This window comes from Sturnus vulgaris, chromosome 7 (genome assembly GCF_052056855.1).
Source record: "Sturnus vulgaris isolate bStuVul1 chromosome 7, bStuVul1.hap1, whole genome shotgun sequence".
In the NCBI taxonomy this organism is placed as follows: domain Eukaryota; kingdom Metazoa; phylum Chordata; class Aves; order Passeriformes; family Sturnidae; genus Sturnus; species Sturnus vulgaris.
This window is the reverse complement of record NC_142249.1, coordinates 15,573,123-15,599,856: the sequence shown is the minus strand read 5'-3', so window position 1 is coordinate 15,599,856 and position 26,734 is coordinate 15,573,123. Positions and strand designations below refer to the sequence as shown.

Here is a 26,734-nt window from a genome sequence, read left to right as displayed (position 1 = left end):
TAGAGACAAAGGAAACAAAAGCAAAGGTTATCTGAGCAGATGTCCTGAGTGTTAATATGAACTTCCGAAAGGAATTTGTTTTGCTGATTCCTCACAAATGAAGATGCATCTAATCCTGTAAACTTGACTTCTTTTAGCTCTTCTGGAAGTCACTGTGGGTTGGATATCTACACAGAGAGAAATACTCAGCATTTTAAGGCCCAGGCTGTTGAGAAGATTGTAATAAAACAGAAAGGTTCTGGTGTGATTTATGAAGAAGAGCACATTCTCTTGCCTGCAGCCTGGTTTCTTGAGAACACATTTTTGAGCTAAGCTGTTCCTCTTTTATGCTGGGACAGTTCTGCTGCCTGTTTCCTTCATAACAGCCTTCATAAAAATGTAAGAGGACCTTGCACTTCGATAAGAAGAACCTATAAATACCTCACAGTTGCAGCATGGTATCATGTCCATTACACATGTGCACAAACTGACATATTGGAGTTTCTGCACCCCAAATCCATGCAGTTTTCTTCTTCAAATCACCACAAAATAGCTTTAATCCAAGAGAGAGGATGAGAGAAACAATTTCTTTCTGAAGAACTGTGTCTAACTACAGTCTACAAATGTTTACTCTTGCTATGTGAACTAAACAAGAAATTAAATATCTCAGATAGTAACCAGCCCACTTTTAAAAAATATATAACAAAAACACTCTTTATGACAGTGTAGAGCTGTAAGTCTGTGGCCAGAGACTGATCTGGACCAACTGAGAGTGGTTTAGATGAGACTGTGATGTTCCAATATTTCCCTTTTACAGGAGCATTGGTTGTTCTTTCATGTCCTCTTTTAAGTTAGGTAAGTGACAGAATTGCACTTAAGAGGTCACCGAAGTGTTCCATAAAGACACAAACACAAAAAGAAAGACAGTAAGGATGGAGCTTGTTTTACAACTGTTTTTCTGGTCTTCCCTATCTCTATGATTTTTATAAGCTAACCATCATGATTTGCCATAGATCTTGCAGATAACACTTTGTCTAAATATACCAATTTTGTTACAAAACATTTTCAAAGGTAGAAAGGTGACAAGAAGAAAAATGTTCTTAGTTCTTAGAAAAAGCGTTTCACTATGAATGTTACTAATTGTGTTTGTGTTTTGGGATGTGGAAGAGACCCTTAAGAATTAAAAAAAAGTAGAACTATTTACAAACTATGTTAATGATTCATCTAAAATTATATTTTACAAGTCAAGTTAATGATTTGTCAAGGGCAGGTTGCCTTCCAGGATAGGTTGTATGTTATAATTGTATAAATCATGTGTTCAGTCCAGATCTATCCCCCTCCTCTTTAGTTCTGCACTGTCAGTGCTGGGTTCTTTGCACAAAGATGTGGCTTTCTCTTGGGATCATCTTTTCTCTGGGGATACTAATTCCTGGAAAATTCAGCTTGACAGTACAATATGACAGGTGAGTGTGAACAGGGTTTCATGAAGAATTGTGCATGCAGTGAAAGTCCCAGAAAATTTGTAAGAATAATAATAACTATTATGAGCTGAAAAACTGGACACAGGGTTACTAAGCTGTAAGCTTTGTAAGAATGGGAAAGAAAACAAGAAGATGGGAAATTAAGAATTAGATAATCAAATCCAAGCCAAAAAAGACATAGCTAGAGCTGTAGGAGCCACAGAATAGCCCTCAAATGCTTCTCAGGATGCTCTGTTTCCATTAGTTGAAATTCATTTGGCTTAGTCTCTTTCATAATGAACTTTGAAAGCAGATGCTGCAGGAGTAAAATGCCTTTTCTGAGTATAAAGCAAGGGGTATGACTGAGCAAAATTACATCTATTAATAAAAGACAGATTAGGTTATGTGAAAAAGATATCGAAGACCTGGTGGAAATCTGTAAGAATTACAAAAAAAAGCAAAGGGAATTATTCCAGAAAATCTTCACTCCAAGGTGTTCAGAGAATGAAGCTATCACATTTTTTTTATTACTGATTAATGTTTTGAAAAGTATGAAATCTCTAGTTATGCTTTATTTTCCATCCTCAGTTCCACTTCAGAAAATGAGTGATGTAAAATTATTCTGTTTCCCTATCTAAACTACTTTTATTTCATTCACCCTCGACTTTCAAGGTAGCTGCCATTTTGCAGGGTGGGAATGAGCATAGTGTGGAGGCCACCTATCTGTTGTAGTACACATATAAGTTTATGCATGGAATTTTCTAAACTAAATGGAGAAATTAGTCTGGTGCTGAATGCCTCTAGACGAATTATATCCCTAGAATATAGTCATAAAAAGAACAGAAAACCAAGCAATACCTACAGCAAGTAAGTTCCCTCATACCCTTTCAGCAGCTCTCCTGGAAAATCTCCTAGCAGAGCACAGAATCACTACTTCAAATGTGTTATTTCCTTGGATAGTATTTAGTCTTTAGATTTGTATCAGAGATGCAGTTAGAGCCTGATTTCAGTGAATAGAATTCAGAAGATCCCCGCTAATGTATTTTTCATTTTTGTTTCTAATTATTGTCCAGAACTGAACCTGTTGAGTACTTGCATGGAATTTAAAAACAGATATTGAATGGTCAATGTGATTTTGGGTGGGCAGCACCTGCACAAAGACCAAATTATTAGGAAAGTCCATTTCCATTGTCCTCTGCTCTGTTTAACAATGAAATGAAATATCCAATCTATGAGCATCCAAGAACACACAGTTTGTGCTGAGAACAGTCCTTTAATTTGTTAAGAAAGCTTAACTATAGAATTTGAAAAACTGTAGTTCTCATGGGGCACATGGGCTGACTTTGCACTTCTCCACTGAGTAACTTAGTCCATAATCATAAACAAATGTATGCTTTCTAATCTTAGTTTACTATTAAATATGGTTTGTCTCCACACTGGCTATTGTGAAAGGTTTATCAGCAAATAAGAGCTGGCCATCTGGCAGCAATCTGACTGTCTGGAATTTCTCTGATTTGTTGTAATTAAGACATAATGTCAATGAGGATAGAAAGATATTACAGGATATTGTTTCCCTTCCTGATAGTCAAAGAACAAAGCAAGCCTAGGCATTTAGAGAGAATAAACTCTAAACTGCAGCTGAGATGTTTATTCTGCCAGCAAAGATGTTTATCCTGCATCTACAAGGTTTATTACAAAGACATCATGACTGTTGTACCAATCTGTACAACATGACTGTTGCATCACTGCTGTGAGCAATACAAATGTAATCATTTTGCCCCACAGATATGGGGCTATCAGCATCTCATAAGTCAGTGGTAAACTGCCTGTTTTAACTATCAAGTTCTCACTCAAGCAAAGGTGATATTTTCAAGAGAGATGTAAAAAACCTGCAAATCCTCTTATTTCTCTGGGGATAAAGTGAATGAATAGTGAATTCTATTTGTATGTATATTAAGCTGATAATTGTACATTCCTGTATGGAAGCACAAAAGATGGCAGTTCAGATGATGAGAATATATTATGTTGATGACTATAATGACCATGGCTTGCTTTTGCAACAAGAATTTCTGTTACAAAAGCTTTAAAATGTAAAATGTTCATTTTTTATACTTGGCCAGTAAAGAGTCCATTGAAGTTACTAAAAGAGACTGTGAAGCAGTTTTTGGTTGCTAGAAAATAGGAAAGTTTCTAGCATTTCCCCATTCTATTCTGCTCTCTTCAGTAGTGGATAACTGATCTCCCACCTTTGAGTAATGCAATGTAGTCATCAACATCCACTCCTCACTCTGAAACCCTTTCACTAGAAACATCACATTTGCTGTCAATCCTGGAAAGCTGATCTGAATAAACACTGAAAAAAATACAAAAAAACCTACAAAGGGCCTTTTTAACTGAACATACTGATTTGCTTTTTCTGCATTTTCATCCATTTTAATTTGTTTTTTGTAAACATTAAATATTTTCATCAGATTAAGCATGTAGTAGATGAAAGCTTAGTGGGATCTCATTAAAGCATACTAAGACACAGGATTCTGTGTGTCTTTTCTAGAAATATAAAATGATAGATTCTGTACTAGTAATTTTTATTTCTTGTGAGTTGAGTAAGAATGTGCAGTTCTGGAGACCACAATATTTACTATTTTGGAATAAATCGGCTATTCTCATGACAAGAAGTTTGTGGACATCTCAAATTCTTAGCAATGTTCAATTATCATGACTATCAAAAGTTACTGCATGCTGAAATAGACCAGCTAAGCACAAACTTAACCTGGAATAAATCCCAAACGTGAGGAAAAAAAGTGACATTTAATCAAATAAACAGTTTATCATGTATTAGCAATGCCCTCATTTTGGCCCTGGTCCTGCAAAGGCAGAAACACACATCAGGGCTCATGCAAGCAGTTGGCTTCTGTGAAGCTGGTATGGTGAATAAAGCACTGCCACTGGCAAGTAAGCAGAGTGGCTAATGCTTTAACAACAGAAAAGTCACATCACTTAGTCCTATTTGCCGCCAAAACATTCCACAAATTCATAAATCTGAGGTGTTTTTGTTGGAACAGCACTGTTATGTGCTCTGTCTTCCTTCTACATAACGAAATACGTCCTTTTGACTTGTTAAATCATGGATACTTTAACAGATGTTAAAACTGATCTTGCTTCTCTACTGAATTTCCAGAGATCAGGTTTTGCATATTATGCCAGAAACACTTCAGCAAGTCCAGCATCTTCAGCTTCTTTGCAGTACTTTAATGGTGAGTAAAAATAACCACATGTGCCCAAAGAGAAGAGTGGGGTCTTGGGCTGTAAAACAGATATGCATGGAGCTTATGACAGGACTGAAGGGTAAAGAGTAAGCTAGAAAAATATTTATTTAACTTTTTCCTTTTTTGTCTTAGTGTAGTGTGGAATTGCTCTTCTACTACCTGAAGGAATTTATGTGACAATGTTAGTTTCTTTTTGTGGCTCTGTGAAAATGCTGCTCCTTATCAGTGGTGCCCGAGTCAATAAAAGCACTGAGCCTGTGCTGTGTGCTCTATGAACAGATGGCTGGAGAGTTACTGGGACAATTTGAAGGAAGACTTCTTTCATTTCTTGATATGCAACTACTCTAATATATTTCTCTTTCTGAAAACAGAGCTTCATTTGTGCATTTCTTTCTTCTCTGAACAGCTGGATTTGTGGAAGCCCCTGCTGCCTGAAGACATCAGGGCTGGGGAAGACCTCCACATAAGGGTCCCAGCCCCTCTGGTGCAGGAGGTGAAAGACAGCTTAGATAAGCTTATGATCTCTTATAGGTACGATCTCTAATACCTTGATGGGAAAGGCTGGCTCTAATAATCTTCCTTGCTGTCAGAACCAAGCCCTATCTGATAAATAGTTAGCTAGTACTGGCAATAGGATCCGACCTTTGTTCCAAATGCCTCCAATTTACCTTGACCAGCCATACCCAGAGATGCTGTATGAACCTTTAAAAGCCCATTCCCCTGTGCCCTATGTATTTACCTTCCACGTATCCTGGACTGTGATTTTGGTGATGGAACCTGAGACAGCCCAGTCTGTCTTGTTTCCTGCTCTGGCCTTCTCAGTGGCCACTGAGAGGATGGCACTTGGATATATGACTCAAGTGTTTAGTCTAAACTCAAGAGGCCAAACTTGGTGTAACCACTACTTACAGGAGCATGCTTTGCTCTTGGAAAGCATGGATATGTGAAAGGAGGGTCCTTCCAGTTCTGGAGGGGCCAATGGTTTAATTGGTGTCACAACAGGAAAGCAGACTTTAGCCCTCCTTTTCCCTTCCCTGTCTCTTGTTAGTCCTCTGGTTTGGAGAAGAGACCTTTCAAAGCAAATATTCAGCCACTTTCTTCAAAAGCTTCATTTTTCTACCCCTAACCCATTCACCAGGCTGGTGAGAATTTCTTGGTGCCATCCAGCCAAAGAGAGACATCCCAGCTTGGGACAAAAATCCCAGTGGCAGGTGGGCACTGTGCACACAACTGGGAGCCACGACCTGCAAATGTCCCACAATGTTTTATCACATCTACGCAGCCATGTCTCCTCTAATTTATAACCAAAAGATCTAATCCAGAGACAAAGAATGTTTATAAAGGCAAGTGGGATTAAATAAGATCTATTCCTCACACAGTCCTATTCCCATTTGGAATTGACTTTTTCAGGTAACCAGTAGCTAATTTAGTTTAGCTGTATTTAATATAAATAACCCTGTAGTCATTCAGGGCTGACGACAAATGGCCTATGGACATACACTGACATTTACCAAAGATGAGTTTAAGGAGGATTGGTGCCACTTCAAAGCTGTTTTGAGTTAAAACTGATCTTGACATCCTGCATCTTGCCTGACAAGTTCCTTTAGTAAGTGTCATGCCCTGACAACCTGAGATGAAGAGATACAAGGTTGGAGCCAGCACAAATTATCTAGCATGAGGTTTAGATATTCAGTACTTAGACAACATTCCAGAAGATATTTAACCTCCTTTTTATGTCAAGACTCTTCATTTTCTAATGGTTTCAACTGATTTTAGTGGAAATTTAAATACTAAACTGAAATTAGCAGCTTGACTTTGTTTTCCCTTGGCCTGAACTGGATCTACCTTACATAGGGTTCCAAAGAAAGAGAGGAGTAATTATTAGCCAAGACAAAAATTTGGGGTTTCTATTCCAAAGAGGCTGAGATGAGTACAACAATAATAGAGTCAAAGTTCCTATAATAGATTCAAAGCAGGAATAACCCTTTAGAAGGCAGCTGACATGCAGGGAAGGTAACATGACAGTTAGGTATATAATGATAGAGACATAAATGACAAATTATAATAAGGACATCAATATTCCAGCTGTGTCAGATGCTGTGGTTTCAATTCTCCAGAGCCCTGATAAGGTATTTTGTGTGTGTGGTTTCACTTCATGGGAATTTTCACTGCCTGAATTTTAGTTTGAAGTTTAGATGTGAATAAACATCAAAGCTCAGAGTGAAAGTCAGCTGTAACTACTATTAAAAGTTTCTTATGTGCAGTTTCCAGAAATGCTGATAAGTGCCACTGTCAGCAGAAAAGCCTGTTACCACCTCCAGCACTTGAGATCAACAGTGTTGGAGCTACCTTTGCAATTGTCTTATCACAAAAAGAAAAATAAAAAGAGAAAGAAAAACCTCTGATCCAAAGTCCACTGAAGCCAAGGAAAAGGTTTTATTGACTCCCTGGATCATGGAATCATGCTTGTGTTACACAAAATTTATAGTATAAATTTTGAGCTGTTTTTGTAGCTAAAAAGCAAAAAGAGCTATTTGAAGCAAATAAAGAGTTTTTTCTGATTTTTGGAAATTGCAATGAGTATTTCTGTGAATTTTCAATTTGAAAATTGAAAATGTCTTAATAAAATGCAATGAAACCCTAATATTAAATTTTTCACTTCCTTTTCCCAAAGGTGGTATTTTCAGAGTTTTGCTCAAAAATAGAAGTGGTGAAGAAAAGAAAATCTTGAACTTTTTTCTTATAGAAAATTGACAACTAAAATAATCTGGTAAAAATGATTGTTGTTAAAACCCTGTGAAAATCTCAGTACTTTGAACTTTGTTTTACATGGAAGTAACAGTAATGCTTATGGTGAAGATTTTGCCAGGCAAATCACAACAGAAGAGGTTAAATCCTTTCATTTACTGATGTAAGCAATGTGCCCACCACATGAATGGTGAGTTTCACCACATGAAAGAATGGCAGTTCTGCAGTAACTCTTTGGTAATGTTTGCTCTTCTATCTTCCCTTTCCCTATCCTTCAGAGTCCTAATACCTGATGTGCAGAAACTTGTGGATCAGAGCATGCCAAGAGAGAGGAGCAGCCACAGACAGGTGTCAGGAGGTTATGTCTACACTGAATACCATGAAATGGAAGAGGTAAAGAAGAACCTAAGTCTGCTTGTGTGCTTTGTTGTTTTCTGTTCTGTAAATGCCACAGCAGGCAACTCTGTGCTTACAGAAGGCTCAGCTGAAGTCAGCAGACCTCTTTCTGACTTTCTTCTTTAAAGAACCAGTCCTTACTCTTTGACTAGAATCCTAGCCTTGTTGAATTGAATATGGATTTGCCATTGATTTTGATTAAATCCTCAGTTCTTCACTGAACAAAATAGAAATGCTCCGTGCAAAGCAGCTGCATTGTTTTGCAGATAATAATCTCTGTTGCATTTGTTTGTTACCTTTCTACCCTTTCATTCTTTATCTATGGTATTTCTTAATTTAAGTCCCAGTTTGTTTGGTGCTGAGCCAAATGTGAAGTGCAATGACTATTGTGGTGTCTGGAATCCCAGTGGGGAAGAAGAGGTGAACAGTGGGAGATCTGTAGAAAGAAGTCTTTTAAGGGCAGGGTTTTGACACTTTAGGAGAAAACAGTGTCATAGGGGTGAGCAGTGATGGCTTCTTGGTGTCATGCACCAGTCAGCAAACCTGGACAAACGCAGTGTATGGTGGTAATTCTTTCTCCTAGCTGAATAATAAAAATGAGAGAACAAAGTCAACCCTCATGTAGGTTTTGCTTGAGCTACCCATTGAGGATGACTGCTGCTGACTCAGATGTGGAAGATCTGTGCTGATAGGGAAGAGACTGTGATAATGGTTTGAAGAGTTGATGGTGTGGCTTCGTGTCTGGTGAACTCAATTGGAAGATGGCCAATAAGATGGGCATGTTGAATAAGATCCAGAATGGAATATCTGTATTGCATTACAGAGATCTGTTTTAACACCAGTGAGATATTACCATGTCTTTGCACAGAGGCATGTGAAACACCTTCTATGCCTGTGCCATCACAGACTGAAATAAACTCTGAGGAAAATGTTGTCTAAACAAAAGAAAATGCTTTAATCTGGGAATGGAAGTGGGAAAGAGGAAACTCCCACTTTGGACCAAGAATTCTTTGCAACTATTTCAGATTTATCAATGGATGACTCAGATCCAGCAGAACAACAGTGAGCTGGTGACTCAGCACTTCCTGGGGAAGACATTTGAGAATCGAACAATGTATTATCTACAGGTAAGGGAGGAAATTTCCTTTAATAATAAAACATACCTTAACAAAAAAAGAAAAGTACTTAAGAGAAGACAGGATTCAGATGTTTCCTAAGATAGCATTCATCCCAATTCACTGAAACAACAGGAGATGGTTTTACTCCTCTACAGTACAGTAAAATCTGCCAGCTTTCACAGACACTATCATTATGAGCTTGCTATTGCTATTATGTACTGAAAACAACAAATTTAACTGAAACAATAAATACAAATCAAGCTGAAACTAGCTTGGCAACAGCTGTGTGTGAGAATAAAGACTTTTGGGTTGTTATTTTTATTACATTTTACACAGAGAGCCTGTCTGCTAGCAGTATTCCATGACTTTTTTTGTTGGACATACTAGCAAAAAGCCATAGTCTTAATATTTGGGTTAGTCATTGCCTAATCTGTTCCTATCACCGAGTAGTATTAGATACTCTGTCTTTTTGTTACTCCCCTTCTAAAAACAAAAAATTTAAATATTTTCAACTAAGAACAACCACTCCTGTGAATGATGAACACAAATGAAAAAGGGGAAAAAAAACCCTATTCTATTAACCTGTTCTATTAACTGTTCTATTGACACTTCTGCTCAACAGACACTTTAAAACTCATGCCTTGTAATAGTATAAAGATGGGGTTGTTAGGAAAAAGAGCTTGTCATAAAGATGTCCATAATAATAGTAATAATAATAACAATAATAATAGTAGTAGTAATAACAATAATCTCAGATGGCTCAATGGCACAACAGCATAACAAGGCACATCTTTTATTTTCTTGTACTACATTAAGCTATTTTATTGCAATGTAACAGTTTTTAAATTATCATATTTACATTCTCTCAGATTAGCCAACCATCTAATAAACCGAAAAAGATCATTTGGATGGACTGTGGAATTCATGCCAGAGAATGGATCTCTCCAGCCTTCTGTCAGTGGTTTGTAAAAGAAGTGAGTCCTTATTCTTCCATTTAGATAATAAGCAAACCGTATCACTTTGGACACTTTGGTTATCTTTTCTATTTTGGTACCAAATATTATGCTTTTCTGTTAAAATATGATTTGCAAAATTAGTGTATAGTACAGATATCTGTGGAGACCAAAGTCCAAATCACAGTTTGAGATATGGGACAATATTAGCTAGTGCACCAGTTCCTACACCTTTCCAAAGCCTTCCAAAACTCTCCCTTTTTCACAGTGGCTGTTGGATCAAGACTCTCTGTATCAAAAAGTCACAATCCTTCTGAAATAAAGAAACCTTAATCTATGATATAGCAATGTTCCATGTGTATAGAAGAAGTACCCGGCACATTGGGGACCAAGTAGATGTTACCATGGTGATATCCAGGAGTGAGTGATCACCTGATGATAGTTCTAAACTTGCTCTTTGCAGTGATTACCACCAAATTCTCTGCTCAGGGCTCTGTGTTTTTTCTTTTCAGATTCTTCAAAATTAAAAAACTGACCCAAACATAAGCAGATTTCTGCAGAACTTGGATTTCTATGTCTTGCCAGTCCTCAATATTGATGGCTACATCTATTCTTGGGAAAAAGTAAGTAGTGAAAATCCAGGAACTAGACTGAAAGTTAGATGTGCCTAGCATGTTTTGTTACTTTTAGACAGAGTCATAGCAATTATAATTAAACAGAAAACAGTGATACTCACATAAATCTTCTCATGGCAGAGAGATTTTTTTCTTCTGGCAATATCAGTGATCACTTGAGATTGCAGAGCTAAATATTCCTAGCAAATGTCATGAGACTTGGGAAGACAAAACCACAAGATCAATTGGTTTTGGGTTTCTGGTGATGGGCATATTTCTTTGATAACAGCTCAAGGCCTGGTTGATAGACTTCAGTATGTCTGGAAGAGTAATTCATTCTTCATAAAAGAGGTCAAGTAGCAGATGTGTCTTAGCACCTTTGCACGGGACAGGAGAATTGGTCAAATATCAAGATATTTGGTTATGAAATCAGTGTGCCTTCCCAAATCATCTTCCTTTTCTGATATGAACAACGATGCAAAATGTTGTTTTTCAGCCACTCTCACCATGCTTCTAGGCCCCTGTGCCCAGTTGAAGCATCACTGAATGCAGGACCTTTGGATGGCCCATGGCTACCACCATGTGGATCGAGCTGTCTCCCAGCTTGCTCCCTGGGAGGTGTGGGCCGTACCAAACACTGCACTTGGATGCACAGTTAATTCAGCTGGGAAGCTCATACAGGCAGCGCAGCGAGGTCTGCACAGAACCAAGTATAGCTGTGAGTATAGCAGGGAACCAAGGAGCAGTAGCAAAATTAGCTGACAAAAAAGAATTAACTTCCTGAATCTGAAACATATTATCATCTCTTACCCCTCAAAATGCCAAGTCTTGCTTAGGAGTGCCACACTGCACAGAAGCAGTTGAGTACTACAGAAAAAAGCACACTTAAAAAAAAAAAAAAAAAGGTCAGGAGGCTTATTTCAGGGTACATACAGGTTTGTGGCAGATGACAGCCTGGCTGTAGTAGATGAATTGTCTGTCACTGAGCTTTATCACCCTTGCACACAGAGTTGTACTCTTACAATACCAGGGTTAGTTAGAATGAAGAGGTCAAAAATAAAGGAGTATTCACACTATATAATCACTGGGCCATATAGATCATTGATTTTTTTATTATGTAACAGAAATTATTTTTCTTCAGGATCGTTTGTGGAGGAAAAGCCGTTCTCCATATGAGAATGGCACCTGCTATGGCACAGATCTGAACCGAAACTTCAATTCATCCTGGGGCAGTAAGTTTGATGTACTTCAGATTATGAACATAAATGTAAAGCAAGAGTAATAACTAGTTTCTGAAATAAAATGTAGTCCTATAAGAAAGGAATATTCATCTTGTTGTCATCAAGGCATATATAAAAATAGAATCCTGGTTTGTCAAAATATTATCTCTCTGACTTTCATCCAGCACTTATTCTTGTGAGCAGAAAATTGTTCTTATGTAACCATACCTCTAACTCACTGCAGGAGCAAGCATCATCTCTAGGTAGGAACGTTAGGAGTTAGTCACTTAACAGCTAGTATTTACATTTGCCATGAATTTCAAGGAGCCTCCAGAGCTTCCCTGGTGTGTGGTACACTGTGGTGGTGTCAGAGTGTTTTTGTTGCAGCCATCCTGTAAATGTGCAGTAAATATTTCAGTCTTGTTGCAAATTTTAGTTGCTACCTACTGAGTGTAATGCTAAAGCCCCACTGAGCTGCCTAGTGCCCTGCCCATGTAAACACATGCCTTAACACTCCAAGGTAAATTTCCCAGTTCCCTCAGAACTGGTGTTCTATATTTCTCCGTTGATTCAGTGTTTGTATTCCTCCCCAGGTGTTGGTGTATCTTTTGACTGCAACAGTGAGGTCTTTTGTGGACTTGGACCAGAATCAGAGCCTGAGACAAGAGCTGTGGCTCAGTTTATCAAAAGCAAGAAGAGTGACATTTTGTGCTATTTAACAATTCACTCCTATGGACAGCTCATCCTCACTCCATATGGTTCCACAAATAAACCTCCAAGTAACAATGAAGAACTGGTAGGGCAAAACCCTCATCTTCTACCTTTGTAGAGAGCAAGTACAGGCAGTAGCATGCGGTGCAACTTTATTTGCACTCTTTCCTTTCCTTCAGAGGAGCTGGGCTTGTTCAGGGACTTGGCTCCCAGAGTTACTGCTTCTCTGTTCAGCATCAGTAAGGTTTATTTGCCTCGGAAATTCCTAATTCTTCATCTTAAATTAGGAAAACTACTACAGATAGGGCTAATGCAAAGCAAGGTAAGTGGAGAAGAGCACCAACTTTTGCTGCATACAAGAATGAATTTGCACTTTAGGATGCCAGGACATTATACACATATGGCTATCATGACTGTGTCCAGACAGGGTATTCCAAATGTGCTCTCAGAAAAATGGGAGTGAAGTAAGTACCTCTTTCTTCGTAACTTCTTCCCCCATTTCTGAGTGTTCTGATTTAAGTTCACTTATGTGTGTATTTATGAAGATTCCAGTAGCTGAAGCACTAGTTAAGAGCATGAGGGATTTGGGTTTCGGACTTCACATGAGTCATTGGAGACATCATTTATTTTGTCTATGGATCAGTTTGTAAGGATGGTGGGATACAGAGTCTATGGCAATAAAACGAGTAAGAGGTCAATCACTGCTCTAGTCAGTACCAGCGTGCTATACAGCATAGACTCTAAATTCTCCAAAATTTAAGGCTCCAGCTTTACAGTAAAGAAAAGCATCTCTACCTAGTAGCAGAGTAACCTTTAAAATTTTAACACAATTTGCATTACAAAGAATCAAGAACAATTTGTCCAAATGTTTCTAATTAGTTCCTCTAGAGACCTGAAGTAATATAAAAAAATTAAAGCTGATCATATGTAAATGTAAAGCTGAAAAAGACAAAAATTTCCGTCCACTCAAAATAAGTGCCAAAGGTACTGCCACTGATGCCAATGCTGTTCCTATTTTGAATTTCCAGATGCAAGTTGCAAAAGAAGCAGCTGCTGCATTGGAAGGGAAGTATGGGACCAGCTACAGAGTAGGATCAACTGCTTCAATTTTATGTAAGTTGTTTTATGTTTCCCTTTTATTGCTTTGTGTTTCAAAGAACTGTTGTGTCACATGCATCAGCAAGTACTGTTTTGCTGAGTTTCTACTTTGAGTAATATTTAAAGGGCTGGTTTGGTGCAACACGTAAGCAGCAATCATTTGATAACAAGATAACTCTGTAAGTTAGAAAGCTGACTGCAGGAACAAACGAACCATTGATCAGAAGCTAGTTCCTACATGTGTTTCTCACAGATCCATCACAAAGGACAGAAGGAGATTGGTGATAGATCATCCTGATCCTGCTGAAGTCAGCAGCAAAATTCCTTTTTGTCTTCACTGGAATCAAGCAAAAATTAAAATCCCAATCAGGTCTACAGTTACTCCATCAGACATTATCACATGGCAGCTGCCTGCAATTCTGTGAAATATATTGCTTTCAGCCCTGTTCCTAACAGACTGGATGGCCACATCACGAACATATCATAGCTAATATGAGTTGACAGCCTTTACAAAGAGGATTGAGGGCCCTAGAGACTGCCTAGTAAACCCAATATTTTCCCAGTAAGAAATAAGTCACGCTAGTCAGTGAGAACAGTAAGTAGTTGGCTCCAGTAGCCATGTGGTTTGCATATTCCAGTGGCTGTCTCTGCCAGTCCCTGAGTGCCAGTCCCTGAGTCACAGACTGCATGAGCAATGCTGTGTAAGTGTAATGAAACTTGCCGTGCCTAGGGCTTGTACTTATACTGAATAGGTTAGAAAAACAATCCATGAGGAAGATGAATACAGATACAGGGAGAAGCCAGAAATTTTTCAGATTTGACCAAAATGATGCTTAAAAAAAAAAAATTCTAGTCAGTATCCATATAGGAAATGAAGTACAAGACAGATAAATGTCCAATCTATCTTGTACCCCCCACTAGTCACAGTAAAGTGCTAAAACCAGAATCCCTGAAACTCATTTCCTATTATTGTACAACATCATCTTATGAAGAACTGTCACTTAGGAAACTCCATGGAAGACTTTTAGTATAGCTAAGAATCAAAGCATCTAGAAACTGTTCTCTGTGTCACAGTGATACATGATTACTGCTTGGTTTGGGGATTCTGGTATACACTTGTATTAACTATAACAAGAAGTATTTTCAAAGAACCAAATATCTCCTCTCTGTTTTCAAATTCACAGACAGTAACTCAGGCTCCTCACGGGACTGGGCTCACACAATTGGCATTCCGCTCTCCTACACATTTGAACTGCGAGACACGGGTACTCATGGATTTGTTCTCCCTGCTGACCAAATCCAGCCCACGTGTGAGGAGACTATGTTGGCTGTGACAACTATCATAGACTACGTTGATAAGAAGTACTTCTTAAATGGAGCTGTGGTGCTGACCTCCAGCAGCTTGGGCCTGAGCCTTTGCCTGAGTATTGTACTTACATGGACTGTTTCTTAAAACTGCTTAGAGAACCCAGCAAGGGACTCACATGCAAAATATAATGTCCCCTCAAAAATAAAAAGATACCTCATCAAAGGAACTTAATGTAAAGTATTTCAATAAAGGCTTATCCCATAAAATAAAAGGACTTGTGGTTTGATAGCTATGTTTTTGGGAAGCAGGAAAAGATAAAGATCTGTGGCCGTTTCCCAAGCTTCATTTGCTGGCTCTTAAGCAATCTTAAAACATTAACTCATGGGGACAGATCACTATTACTCCCTGGATCTTTGGAGCATGTTTTCAGGGGCTCACCTGAGTCTGTGCAGCCCTTCTGTCAGCAGCAGTCCTGATCTGTCACAATCTTTCTTACTGCCTCAGCCACTGACTTCTTTGTGTTTCTGGCCTTAGCAGGATGTCTATGAGACTTAAAAGTCCTCAAATCTCACTACAGAAAATTGGATGGCTTCCTTATCCTCCACTTTTCTTCCCTAAACTGCCACATTGGGGTCTGCTAGAAAATACAGGGCCTCAAAAGACAGTAAAAGGTCATGATCAAGAAACCATCTACAACAGCCTGAAATAAGCTGAAGAGTTGAATTGGCACAAGCGTGTAGGGACAGAGAAGAGGTGTGGCCTTGTCACTTAGATGCAGTCAGATTACTGAAGATAGAAGGTGCCCAAATCCTCCAATATTTGAAAGGGAAATGGCAAAGAAAGATAAGGATGGGGTGCTCTTCCTACAGAGCAGACAAGAGAATTATTTTTTTGCATTTTCCACTTCCAAAATTGACTGGTGGTGACAATTTAATTTAAACTCCTAAGATTGTACATAAAGAAAGTCTATTTACAAAGAGGTTTCTTTCTTACCAATCACTTTAATCTTTTGAGGCTGACTGTACAGAAGGAGGTCCCATTGTCTGCTCTCTGTCATTTGGGAGAGCCTGCAACCTTCAGGGATTTGCCTGGGATCCTCATGCAAAACTGGAAACTCAGTGGAGTGCCAGAGGAAAGGAAACATTTCAGCCCATTGAGCAGGGACTCTCCAATTGAGCCACTCAAACGGGAATACCAAGGTAAGAGCTTCTGTGCTACTACAGCCAACAGCAGAGGGTGCAGGGCATTTACTGAAATAGGGAAGGCCTATTTTAACCTGTACTCTGCTTTTGAATCCAAGAGTCCAACATCCCAGAAATATGTCCACCAGGCTTGGCTACTACTGATAACAGATGGAGGGGTTTGTCGTGATAGAAAATGAAGAATCCAGAGAATAGGGAATAAAAAGTATTAAATGTCTGATTTTCTTAGCAAATGACAAGATTGTGCTTGAAAATTGAAAGTGTGAAAAATAGAGATTTTTCAACAGAATATTTCCAGCTTTGGGAAGAGCATGCTGTCTAATTCTCTTCCCATGTTGCCATGAGAAGGATGTGTATCACTTTACCATGGTACCCTTAAAGAAAAAAAAAAAGGTAAGATAAAATCTTGCAGTCATTTTCCTAGAGCACATCCTATTGTCATTTTGTCTGTATTATTAGTTGACAAATCTTAGCTCCTGTGTTCATTGTCCACAGATTATTACCAATTGGTGTAACTAAATCTGTCTAACTCCTGCAGGTTCCCCAGAGCATTGTCTTTCCAGACCAACCACTCGTTTACAGTCAGACCCGTCTGTTGCTGGGAGCTGGAGCAGGTGTCACTAATTAGCACCTCTCCCCACAGAAGCTGCATTCCCTAAACTTCTGTTTAGTTTAGGATGTGACTTGTAAGTGTTTATATTTGTATTTGTATATTCTGTCTTTGGAGCTGTAAGAAACCAGGCAAGTCCATCTGGCCCATGACTGTGAGCTGTCTTTAAGCAAGTGAGGTTTGACCACAAGTGTTCCATAGCCATGTGCTGAAGCTCCCCGGTGCCACCAGCAGCAGATGGCAGTGTCTTCTGGGAAACGATGCCCACATGCTGACCTCGTCAAAGCCAACCCAAGCCCGGGTTGCCACCAAACGCTTTCCAAACCTAACCCATGACTGGTCAAGAGTGCTGCCAGTCAGGGCTTCTTTTATGGATCAGAGACAATGCACAGCTTCTATGCCTAGAGCCAGAGAGGAAGTGAGCTGGTGTTGCTGATTGCAGGTATCTTTTGATATAAATGTTTATCACTAAAAGATACAACCAGGTGTGTGTTAAAGGTAATTAGCAGGCTTCTGTGGAATGGCTCAATCCCTCACTAGCTCTTCTTGTTGTAATAACATCCACCAGGCATGGGAAGATACCCCTGAACATGACACTGAGGCAAGAGGATATGAGGGGATTTTACCTCCAGCATTGCCAGCATTCAAGAATCATAGAAGAGGAGAGGAAGCCTTGCCAGAAAAAAAAAAGGCAATAATCATTACCTAAAACAATGTCTGCTGATTATACCTGGGTGTACAGCTCCTTGGATGTGTTAGCAATGGCTCACCCCCTTTGCACAGGGAAACCACAAACAAATGTGTGGAAGCAGCACCTTGCCCCCATTGCCACTGCAGAACAGATGTCCTGCAAGGAGTGCTTACAGCCCCTCTTGGGAACTATCATTGTACAAGCAAGGCACAACCACTGAAAGGTGCAGCAAATTGATGTTTAAAATTTTACATGGGCTGGATATTTCACAAATCCTCCCGGTTTGCTGACTTCTCTGTGTATCTGTTGAGCTTGTACAAGAGTGACACATATGGCTGACAAAAATCACTGCAGAGATGGTGTATTTTATCAACAGTGATTTGCAAAGGAAAATTTTAAAGAAAAATGTAGTGTGGATGTCTCTGCTGAAACTCCCCTTACTTCATGAATCCTGGCTTTCTCTCTCCTGCATTCCTTTGTTGCCTTTTCTGGCCCTTGACAATTTTGCTTTATGATGAAGTATGGAAAGAGCTGCATTCTGGTTTCTTGTATATTAGCAGAAGCACAGCATTACCCTACTGAGACTATACTGAGACTTTAGAGTCACTCATGTAAACACATGAAGCAAAAAGTTGTCATGAAAAACTAGAAAATTTTTCTATTCACTGTAATTTCTCCCTAGTGATTTTATCAAGATCCATACTCCTTCCCTTTCATTCTCTCAGTTAAACACCTGTCTTGTGCCTGCTTTATTATATAATCAGTATTGTGAAGGTTTAATTACTTTTGGTCCTTCAGGTTATTGAAAAAAACAAGGGCATCCCATTTATGAGTAATAGTGTTCTATATTATTCTTGTTAACATTTTGTCTGCAGAACAAAAATAAAGATTGACAAAAGGACCATCAGTGATCTCATTCCATTTCACACAAGGAGCTCCTCTCTCTGCTATTTTTTTCTCCATGCTATGTTAATTTGATACAGTCCTCAGGCTCTAACAAGTTAGCAACACTGCCCTCATTAAGGAAAGTGAACATATCACAAGGGAACTATATTATTAAATGAATGTGTGTAGCCTCATTTCTTAGAGCATCACATGATTGAAGAGCAAAAGCCTACAGTTTTGAGAGGACAGTAGAAAGCACCTCTGGCAGAACACCTTCTGGGGAAGCATTTGCAATTCAAGTTGTTACTTCCTGATTAGCTGTTTATGTTCCAAATACCATGCAGGTTCTATTCCAAGTGAAAAACTCTCAGACTTAAACATCTCACACTGCACATGAAAACTGGGAGGAGTCTTAACCAGAACAAACCTGCTCAGAAACACAGAATGTTCTCAGTGTGTTCCAGATAATTTCCCAAACATAGTCTGGAGGCCTACTTCAGACAGAAAGGAAAGGCTCTGATTGAAAATCAAAGTATCCTGAGCTGGTCTTGGGCTCCCTTTAGCCAACAAGCTGTAGGTACACCTGGTCGTGAGAAGCTTCATCTAGAGCTGGGTTTCCTTGACTGGGAATGTCTGGGATGACCAGTTGTATCATACCCAAAAATAACAGCAGAACCCATTGCTTTATTGAGGCATTCTGTTCTAACAATTTCCTTCCTCATAAATGGCTGGCCAAGGCTGCTTTGTTTTCATTACCGCTAAGTTGAGAGGGGACAAATAATAAGAAAAAAATTATCAGGGGTTATGATTGGGCATAAGGATTAGTAAACTTGGGTAATCTTAATGAAGATCTTGTCTAGAATGCATTTTATATTCCTTGTATGTGTCTTCCAACAAATCTGTATGATCCTTGTTGGTATAAAATAGAAAGGAATAATTTGATAACAACCTGTCATCACTTACTCCTGCCTGCCAAATCAAATGGGGTCTGTTTATGTGCATGATAGGCATTCATAAAACCCACTGCTTTTCTACAAGCTGAAAAACAACATGAATGCACTATTCAGAAGTGGCAAGTGGAAAGAGAAAGTGCAATGTCATCATCACACCTTTTCACTCACCTCAGTACTCTGACCCAAGGCACATCCCACCACAGCTGCACTCTGTTGTGTGGGAATGCCTCAAATAAAGGCAATGTAATTTAGGGAGAGGTAGTTAAGATTGCACAGTATCAACCGCAATGGAAAATCTCTAGAGGAGGGATAGCATTTGTGGAAATGTTGGATATTTATCGTGCTGACAAAAATGTAATTACCCTGTCTTTAGCAGTGGGAATGAGGAAAAGGATAGGTCACAGATGGACTAATCTTGCCATTTTCCTAGCTTTAGCTTCTTCTGCATGAGTGTCTAGAAAAGACAGTCCTTGTTTTTCAAATGCAAACTCTTCCAGCTCTCAAACATCCATACAGCTTTACCTGGGAGAGTTCTGAGGAGGAAAAGGATTACTGATGAATCTTACTTATCTCTGATTAGTGAGGCACAGGGCGGAAGAAAGATAAAATTAATGAGAGAGATACTGAGCACAAGCAATAACCAGATAGCAAGGAACACACAAGTGGGCAACACACTCTGTGATAATTAGGTGTAAAAGTCTATTTGCCAGAGACACATAACAGAAGTTCCCATCCTGAAACTGCAGTGCAGGCCTTTATGTCATTTACTGCTTGTGCCAGGGCAGGTCATTCAACTGACTGCTGCAAGTATTCCCCATCCACTGCCATCGCCTAACACACAAAAAATGTATGTTTGTGTTTTATATCTGTGTTCTTAGTTTCTAAACACAAAAGAGAAATGAATGAATCTATGAAAAGCCACTTTACTCCAAATTTTATCTTCTGACTTCAGTCACAGTTTTTGCAAAGTCTTTAGATTTGCCTCTTGGGAGTTTTCTTCCCAAACTACCCAGTCAAAAACAAATGAAAGACTTTTTTTTACTCAGGTTTTGTGGAGGCTTATGCTTTAGCTTCCACTTGGAAAATGAGTCTTCACTCGGATTAACAATGTCCCTTGTGGTTGACCACTTGTGCTACTGAAATTGTTTGTGAGTTTGTTGGTGTTTGTTTGACCAGTTTCCTGGGCCACTGGTCTGAACCAATCATGGTATGATTGTGGAAACACTTAAAGGGACCATTACCTACATGTAGAAATTTGAGAAAGCCAGCTCGGTGTCAAATAGGTGACTAGGAAATATTATAAAAGGGTCATACACAGGGATAACAAACCATCCTACACCAGAAGAATATAATTCTGTTTGAGACATGATTGTGGAAGTCTGCACAGCTAAAATGCATTACTTGGCATTTCTCCCATCTCAGAGACAGGTATTAAGCTACTTGTGCATGGACAAATATATCCTGATGTATTTCATCTGCTATCCAGAAAATCCCACTCCTTTCAGGAACTTGTTAGTGTCTTAAATTCTCAAAATATTATCCAAGGATATTCTTATCATCCAAGCAACTGGGAATCAATACCAGTCTTGAAGAGGAAGATGAAGAATGAAGTTTAATAGCAGTTATTCATGGAAAGTAATCGAAACCATTTTTTCATATAATTTGGAGTGCCGAATTTAAAGGGTTCTTGAATGCTAAGGCCATCTCCATCATGATGATCCTGTGTCTTATTGAGTAGCACCAGAGTATTACTCACTTTTTTGTGACTCTGAGTTTTCAAGGACATGCTGGGCAAACAGCCAAGGTAATACAAGCTCCATAACAATAATCCATACTTAAAGTTAACACGATGGCTACTATAGGATGGCTATGCCAGTTGGAGGAAGGCTAGACCTTAAAGCTCTGGTAACTGCTTGACTTAGTATTTTTTTTTTTTAGTGCATAAGAAATGTTATAAAGTAAAGCATATATCTTGCAAGTAGGAGAGAAGTCATGCAAGGCAATCAGCTAAGAAATGGGAAGAAGTAGCAGAATGATGAGGTGGAGAAACAGTGAATCTAAAAGTAGTTTGGACACAGTTTTTTAGGGAAAAAAGTCAGTAAAACCCTTATGGCTTCATCTGCACATAGGACTGTCATTATGTGTGCCAGCAGAACATATCAAGAGATTGATAGGAGTCCTGTTCTATTTAAAGGACATGGAAATGTGTGGAATCAAAGAAGTTAGAAATGAAAAATTGAAGACTATCTATCTCCTAGAATTGCTCTCTGGGGTGCATTCCTGAGCCTGGTTGTCTACTAGAGTCAGTAAAGTCTCAAGCTTTCCTCTTCTTGTGTTCTCCTTGAAACTGTGGAGTTGAACATTTGCCCTTCAGTTTTCAATGAGCATGACTTTTCCAATGTGTATTACTCTGTTCAGCAGATACAGATTTCATGTTTTTTTGAGTAAGGCTTACTTGTCTTAGTTACTTCTGTGGATCTCACAGACTTCCAAAGATCCAGGACAGCCACTGGCTTCACTTATTGATTATCTTGTCCCATGGATTAAAAAAGAGTAAGTTCCAGAAACTATCAATTTCATTAGACTGTAAGGATAAGATGGATCATGAAGGTTTTTTTTCAGTAGTAATATATAGGTTTTGTCCAGGCTACTAGCAATTTGATATGCATCTACTGTATGTTTTCTCTATAATATCAGCAGAAGATTGAGTTCTTCAACTATCTGCTAAAGAAAATCAGAAACACCATGTGAGTTCTCTAACTAAGCTAGCTGTTGAGACAATGCTTGTTCTAACCCTACTACTGGTGTAGGATCACTCAATTTGGGCAGTCTGGTCTGTCCCACTGATGTTACTGTTCAGTCCAGGTGACGGTCTTCTTAGAGGATCTATGTTGATGCAAAAGTGACCAGAAAAGAAGATATTTTCTGAATCAGCCAACAAGGCACTTTCCCATGCTGTAAACTCTTAGGGATAGACACTATTTATTTTACCTCCCTGTACATCAAATACAACCTCACCTATTGCAGAACTATTTTTTGGGTTCTATTTGAACAGCAAAAATATTTTTTGTGGGACTTCAGTACCTCCAGTGAGACCAACACAGTGAAGCCCACATGGCTACTGAAAGTGTTACTCTTAGTAGAGAGTGAGACTACCCAAAAAAGCACATATGAACTGAAGGGAAAGAGATCCCACTTACATAAGGTACCTGGCAAGATGGACCACAGAGCACAGGCCCTACTCACAGTTTGTATTCAAACTAAGACACACAGCTTTAAAATGAGAAAGGGTTTCAAAGGAAAAGAAATTGTTTCCAAGCTCAGGTCTACGCTGAAAACACAGAGCATCCTAGAGCTAATCAGTATTTTCTGCCTATCACATTTCTTCCACAAAGTATTTTTAGTAATGTAGTGCAAATATCTCATTCTGCTTTTCTAAAGAAAAGACATGAAAAGCATTTGATAGAATGTTTAACAGATATTCCAGTGAAATACACCCTACTTAAAGGTCACTCTTTTTTTGAGAGATCTTAGATTTCGACATAGAATGCAGCAGGTTTTGCTCAAAGGACTAAACCCAAATGTTGACATGGTTCCATAGTATTCTTTGAAATTACTGACACCACCACTTTTGCAGCTTAAAGCACAAAAATACTTGAGAGAAGCCGACCAGGAGCATTAGTATGATGCTATGTCAGGAGAAGGCTGCAGAGAGCTGGGTGAGTTCTGACCCCACAGAAAGCCAGAGTATCTCAGAGGACTCTTCGCTAAAGAACAACAGAATTTTCCATTCCAAGAGTGGAAACAGAAGCTGCTTAAGAAAAAATCATCCTCTTTGCTGAGTAGTTATTTTTTCTAGATCAAAAGGAAGAGAATTTGTGAAACCACAATGTACCTCCAAGGTATAAATATTGTAAATAAGTATTGTTTAATATGTTCAAGAAGAAAAGATAGCTGACTATAATTTAAAAAGCAATGTTAAACTTGCTATACCAACTATTCCAAACTTAAGCTTGAAATTAGTCCAGCACACCAACGGTGTCTAAGAAATATCTAAGGTTTCTGTCTCCATGGTAGCTAAGTGGCAATGGGCTTAATCCTGCACTCATTGAGTCCATAGTCAGATTTCTCCTGGCCTTAGCAATGCTGGCTCTGACCCTGTAAATCCTAACACACTTGAGTCCATAGCTTGATTTTTGAAACCTTTTTTACCCACTTTCCCACGGCAAATTGAGTAAGGAATTCTGTGGAAACCACTCACTTGAAAGAGGTCCGGGGGAAATTTCTTTCATTCAGCAGCAAATCCCTGACTGATTAAAAGAACTATGTTGACAGCCCTGCAGGAAGCCATGCCATCCACTCCTTGGGCAGCAGGCACTTTTGGCAACATGTGCCAATTTAGAGGACAGGGAACAGTAAGGGAGGGGAATCAGGAGTCAGACAAGGTTCCTGGAAATTTCCAAGCTCTTTCAAAAATAAGGGAATTGTTGCCTTGGTTAATGCAACTCCCAATCTCTCACAGCCAACTAGACAAATCAACCATTATACTAAAACATTTAGATTGTCCTTAGTGGATGATGATAAAATGTAATTATTGGATAATATGCAGGAGAACACATAATAACTCCTCAACAAAATCACCAGGTCTATGGTATAAAGATGCCTCTAAAAGCCCAAGGCCATAGACATAAACACTTAGGCTCTAATCACCTTCTGTTTTTATCCTCTTTTCCTCAAGAAATAAGACCTGAGAGATCATACTGTCTATCTCTCAGCCTCTCCTTAATAACTTGTGAACCAGCTGGCTGCCTTCAGCCAAACTGGCAATGTGAAAGAGGTCACAGAAGCAAGTTCTTGCAAGCTCCATAAGAAAAGGTGGCTGCATAGAGCACAACCCCCATGTCCGTGCTTTTAAGAGGGAAAGGGGTGCACGTTGAGGTCAGTAATTAGGACTTGTTTGAAAAGAGCTGGTGGGGGGCTCTTGAAGAAAAGAGCAGAGGAAATTGCGGGTGCTTTTTGGCACACGATGGAAATTGAAGAGAAGTGGGTTACAGACTGTGTGTGGGCAGGGACACAATTTCAGAGAAAACTAGACTTCATTAATTCTGCTGCTTGGTTGTATTATTGTTTTCTGTAAAAATGATGAGGATTATTAGACATAGCTGGTAATTGCATTACCAACATGAAAAGGCCTTAACAAAACCACAAGGGGATGATGAGAAAAGAAGCTCCAATACTGAGAAGCTCTGCAAAATGTCACACAGAAGGAGAGCCAAGATCAACATATAACTTATGCTGCATGTTGACTAAAGTAATGTAAAGTATGTGCTGAAAGCCCTCAAAAATAGGAAGGAGTCTGCAGGCCATTTAGAGTAAGGGTGGCACCTTCATAAATTGGTGTATGTTTTTGGACATACGTGAGTTCAGCCAAAGGTTGTCCTGAGAGTTCTTTGATCTCTTGGGAAGTTGGACAAACTGAAAGACCTTATGCATTGCACTGTGGCTTCCTGTGGAAGTGTTAACTCAGAGCTGACCATTGCATGCTCTAGAAACACACTTTAACAAGTTTTAGTTTTTTAGGATATGCTCAGAGCATCAGGATAAATGCTTAGATATAAAGGAAGCATCAGCCCTAAGAAACCACATCCTTCATGCATCTGAGATGAGGCCTGTGAGAAATAAGGAAGCTATAAGCTATGCAGGAGCTGCCCTTATGGAAGTGACTGAAGAGTCAAATTCTACTCCTATTTTTAGTTTGGAAAGAAAGAGCAAGGCTGTAGAAATGATGGGCTTTTTTCCAATTTCAAGGCAATCTGGGAATAAAATCCGGTTTCTCCAAATTTATCTCCTGCTGAAAAGACTGTCTCACTCTTCAATTGTTAAGCTACTGCTTTTTGAAAAGCAAACAGAAGGCAAGGCAAGGAGGGAGTTTTGCTCTACAATAAGGAAGATCTGTTAAACATATACCCCATATCTTCATCAGATGACAGGATGATAATTTGAACAACTTCTTCTGTTGTGTAAGTGTCACAAGACTCAAGGGACTACTAATTCCCTGTCCTACAATGACTCAGGCGAGGATTTCCCTTAGTTTTGTATTAGCCTAGTTGCTATTTTTCCTTCTACCCATTTTGTTGCTTAGGAGACTGCTAGTCATGAAAAAGCTCCACAAAGAAAACAAAATTAAAAAACAAAACAAAACACCAAACAAACAAAAAACCAAACCAACCAAATAAAAAGAAAAAAAACAAAACAAAACCAAAACAAACACAAAAGAACCAACAAAACCACAAAACAGCAAGGCCCAGTCCTGCCACTGCTATTCCAAATTACAGAATGCTGAATGCTCTTGCTTCCTGGGATCTGCTTGCACAGAAGGGACACGCTGTATTAATATAAATAGTTGCCAAGGAAGCAATTTTTCAGGCACAGACACAGTTTGCTCTCCAAGAGCCAGGTAGTATAGATTTACTTTTTATGTCTTTGGAGCAATAACAGAAGTTTCTCCAGCTGAATCATGCAACTGGGCAATGACTTCTGTGGCAGAGGGTTGATTGGAAGACAGAGTCATAAAACAGAACAGCTATTTTCCTGCCAGTACAGTAGGACTGTGCAATTCTATAATAATTATACTTACTTCCCTATGTAAATATAAGAATAAATTCTTTTCCCTGGGAGGTTGTTTAGTACACATTCTAATTCAATATGATTATGAAGCCACACAATAACTTTCCTGCCATGTTTTCATCAGGAGATCTCAACCTGCTTCCTAAGACTGGTCATCATGATTTCCCCTCTTCCCCTTATATTTTTTGTCATTCCTTTCCACCTCTCACTTTATAGAAGGTGAAATTGTAGCCAAGAGCTCTGGTCAACAAGAGATGCTGAAAATTCTTGGATTCAGGTCCACTCTTCCGATGCTTAGAGTCATGACTATCACTCTAAAGAGAAACCAGTGTAAAATGCTGTACAACACTTCAGGCATGGAAGAAAATGAATCCTGCATTACAAGCCCTGTCTTTTGTTATTTTCTCATTTTTTAAAAGGACCAAATACATAATATCTTGATAATGGGTTAAAGCTCTTTTGATTTCAAATCTCTTGAAAATTTCAGTTCTAATTTTAGGTTCAAGAAATTAACGTCAGGCTCCTGTTCATGACATGCTGAAAGTGTGGGTTTCTGGCACATGCATTTAAAAAAAGGATTGTGTTATAAATTGGCTTCCTAGGGCCTGAGGACTTTGGAAAAAGACTTATTAAAAGTTATGCAGCATTAGGAAGCAGAACACGTTCAAAAACTTCTGATGTACAAGATGACTCATAAGGTTATACCACTGATTTTGCTAGTAACACCAGAGGAAAATTATGTCCTAGATCAAAAACACTCAGATGTTGTGAACTTGTTCCTGGGGAAGGGAAATGACATATTTTACCGTGATTATTTCCTTAGCTGAATGAAGTGGCTGAGAAAGCAGATAATATCAGCATATCCAAAGCAAGCGGCAGGCAATGAGGGGATAA

At 39.0% G+C, this 26,734-nt stretch overlaps 1 protein-coding gene across 1 annotated transcript; it reads left to right on the top strand.

Moving 5' to 3' along the window:
- The first annotated feature begins 1,282 nt into the window (after positions 1 to 1,282).
- CPO (carboxypeptidase O) lies at positions 1,283 to 15,144 on the top strand. The gene is given in 11 exon segments (XM_014880255.2): positions 1,283 to 1,442; positions 4,618 to 4,693; positions 5,112 to 5,236; positions 7,732 to 7,846; positions 8,875 to 8,976; positions 9,837 to 9,941; positions 10,433 to 10,543; positions 11,676 to 11,766; positions 12,348 to 12,550; positions 13,494 to 13,578; positions 14,748 to 15,144. Coding segments are annotated over 11 exon segments (1,362 nt in total). The 5' UTR covers positions 1,283 to 1,362; the 3' UTR covers positions 15,017 to 15,144.
- The last annotated feature ends 11,590 nt before the right edge of the window (positions 15,145 to 26,734 follow it).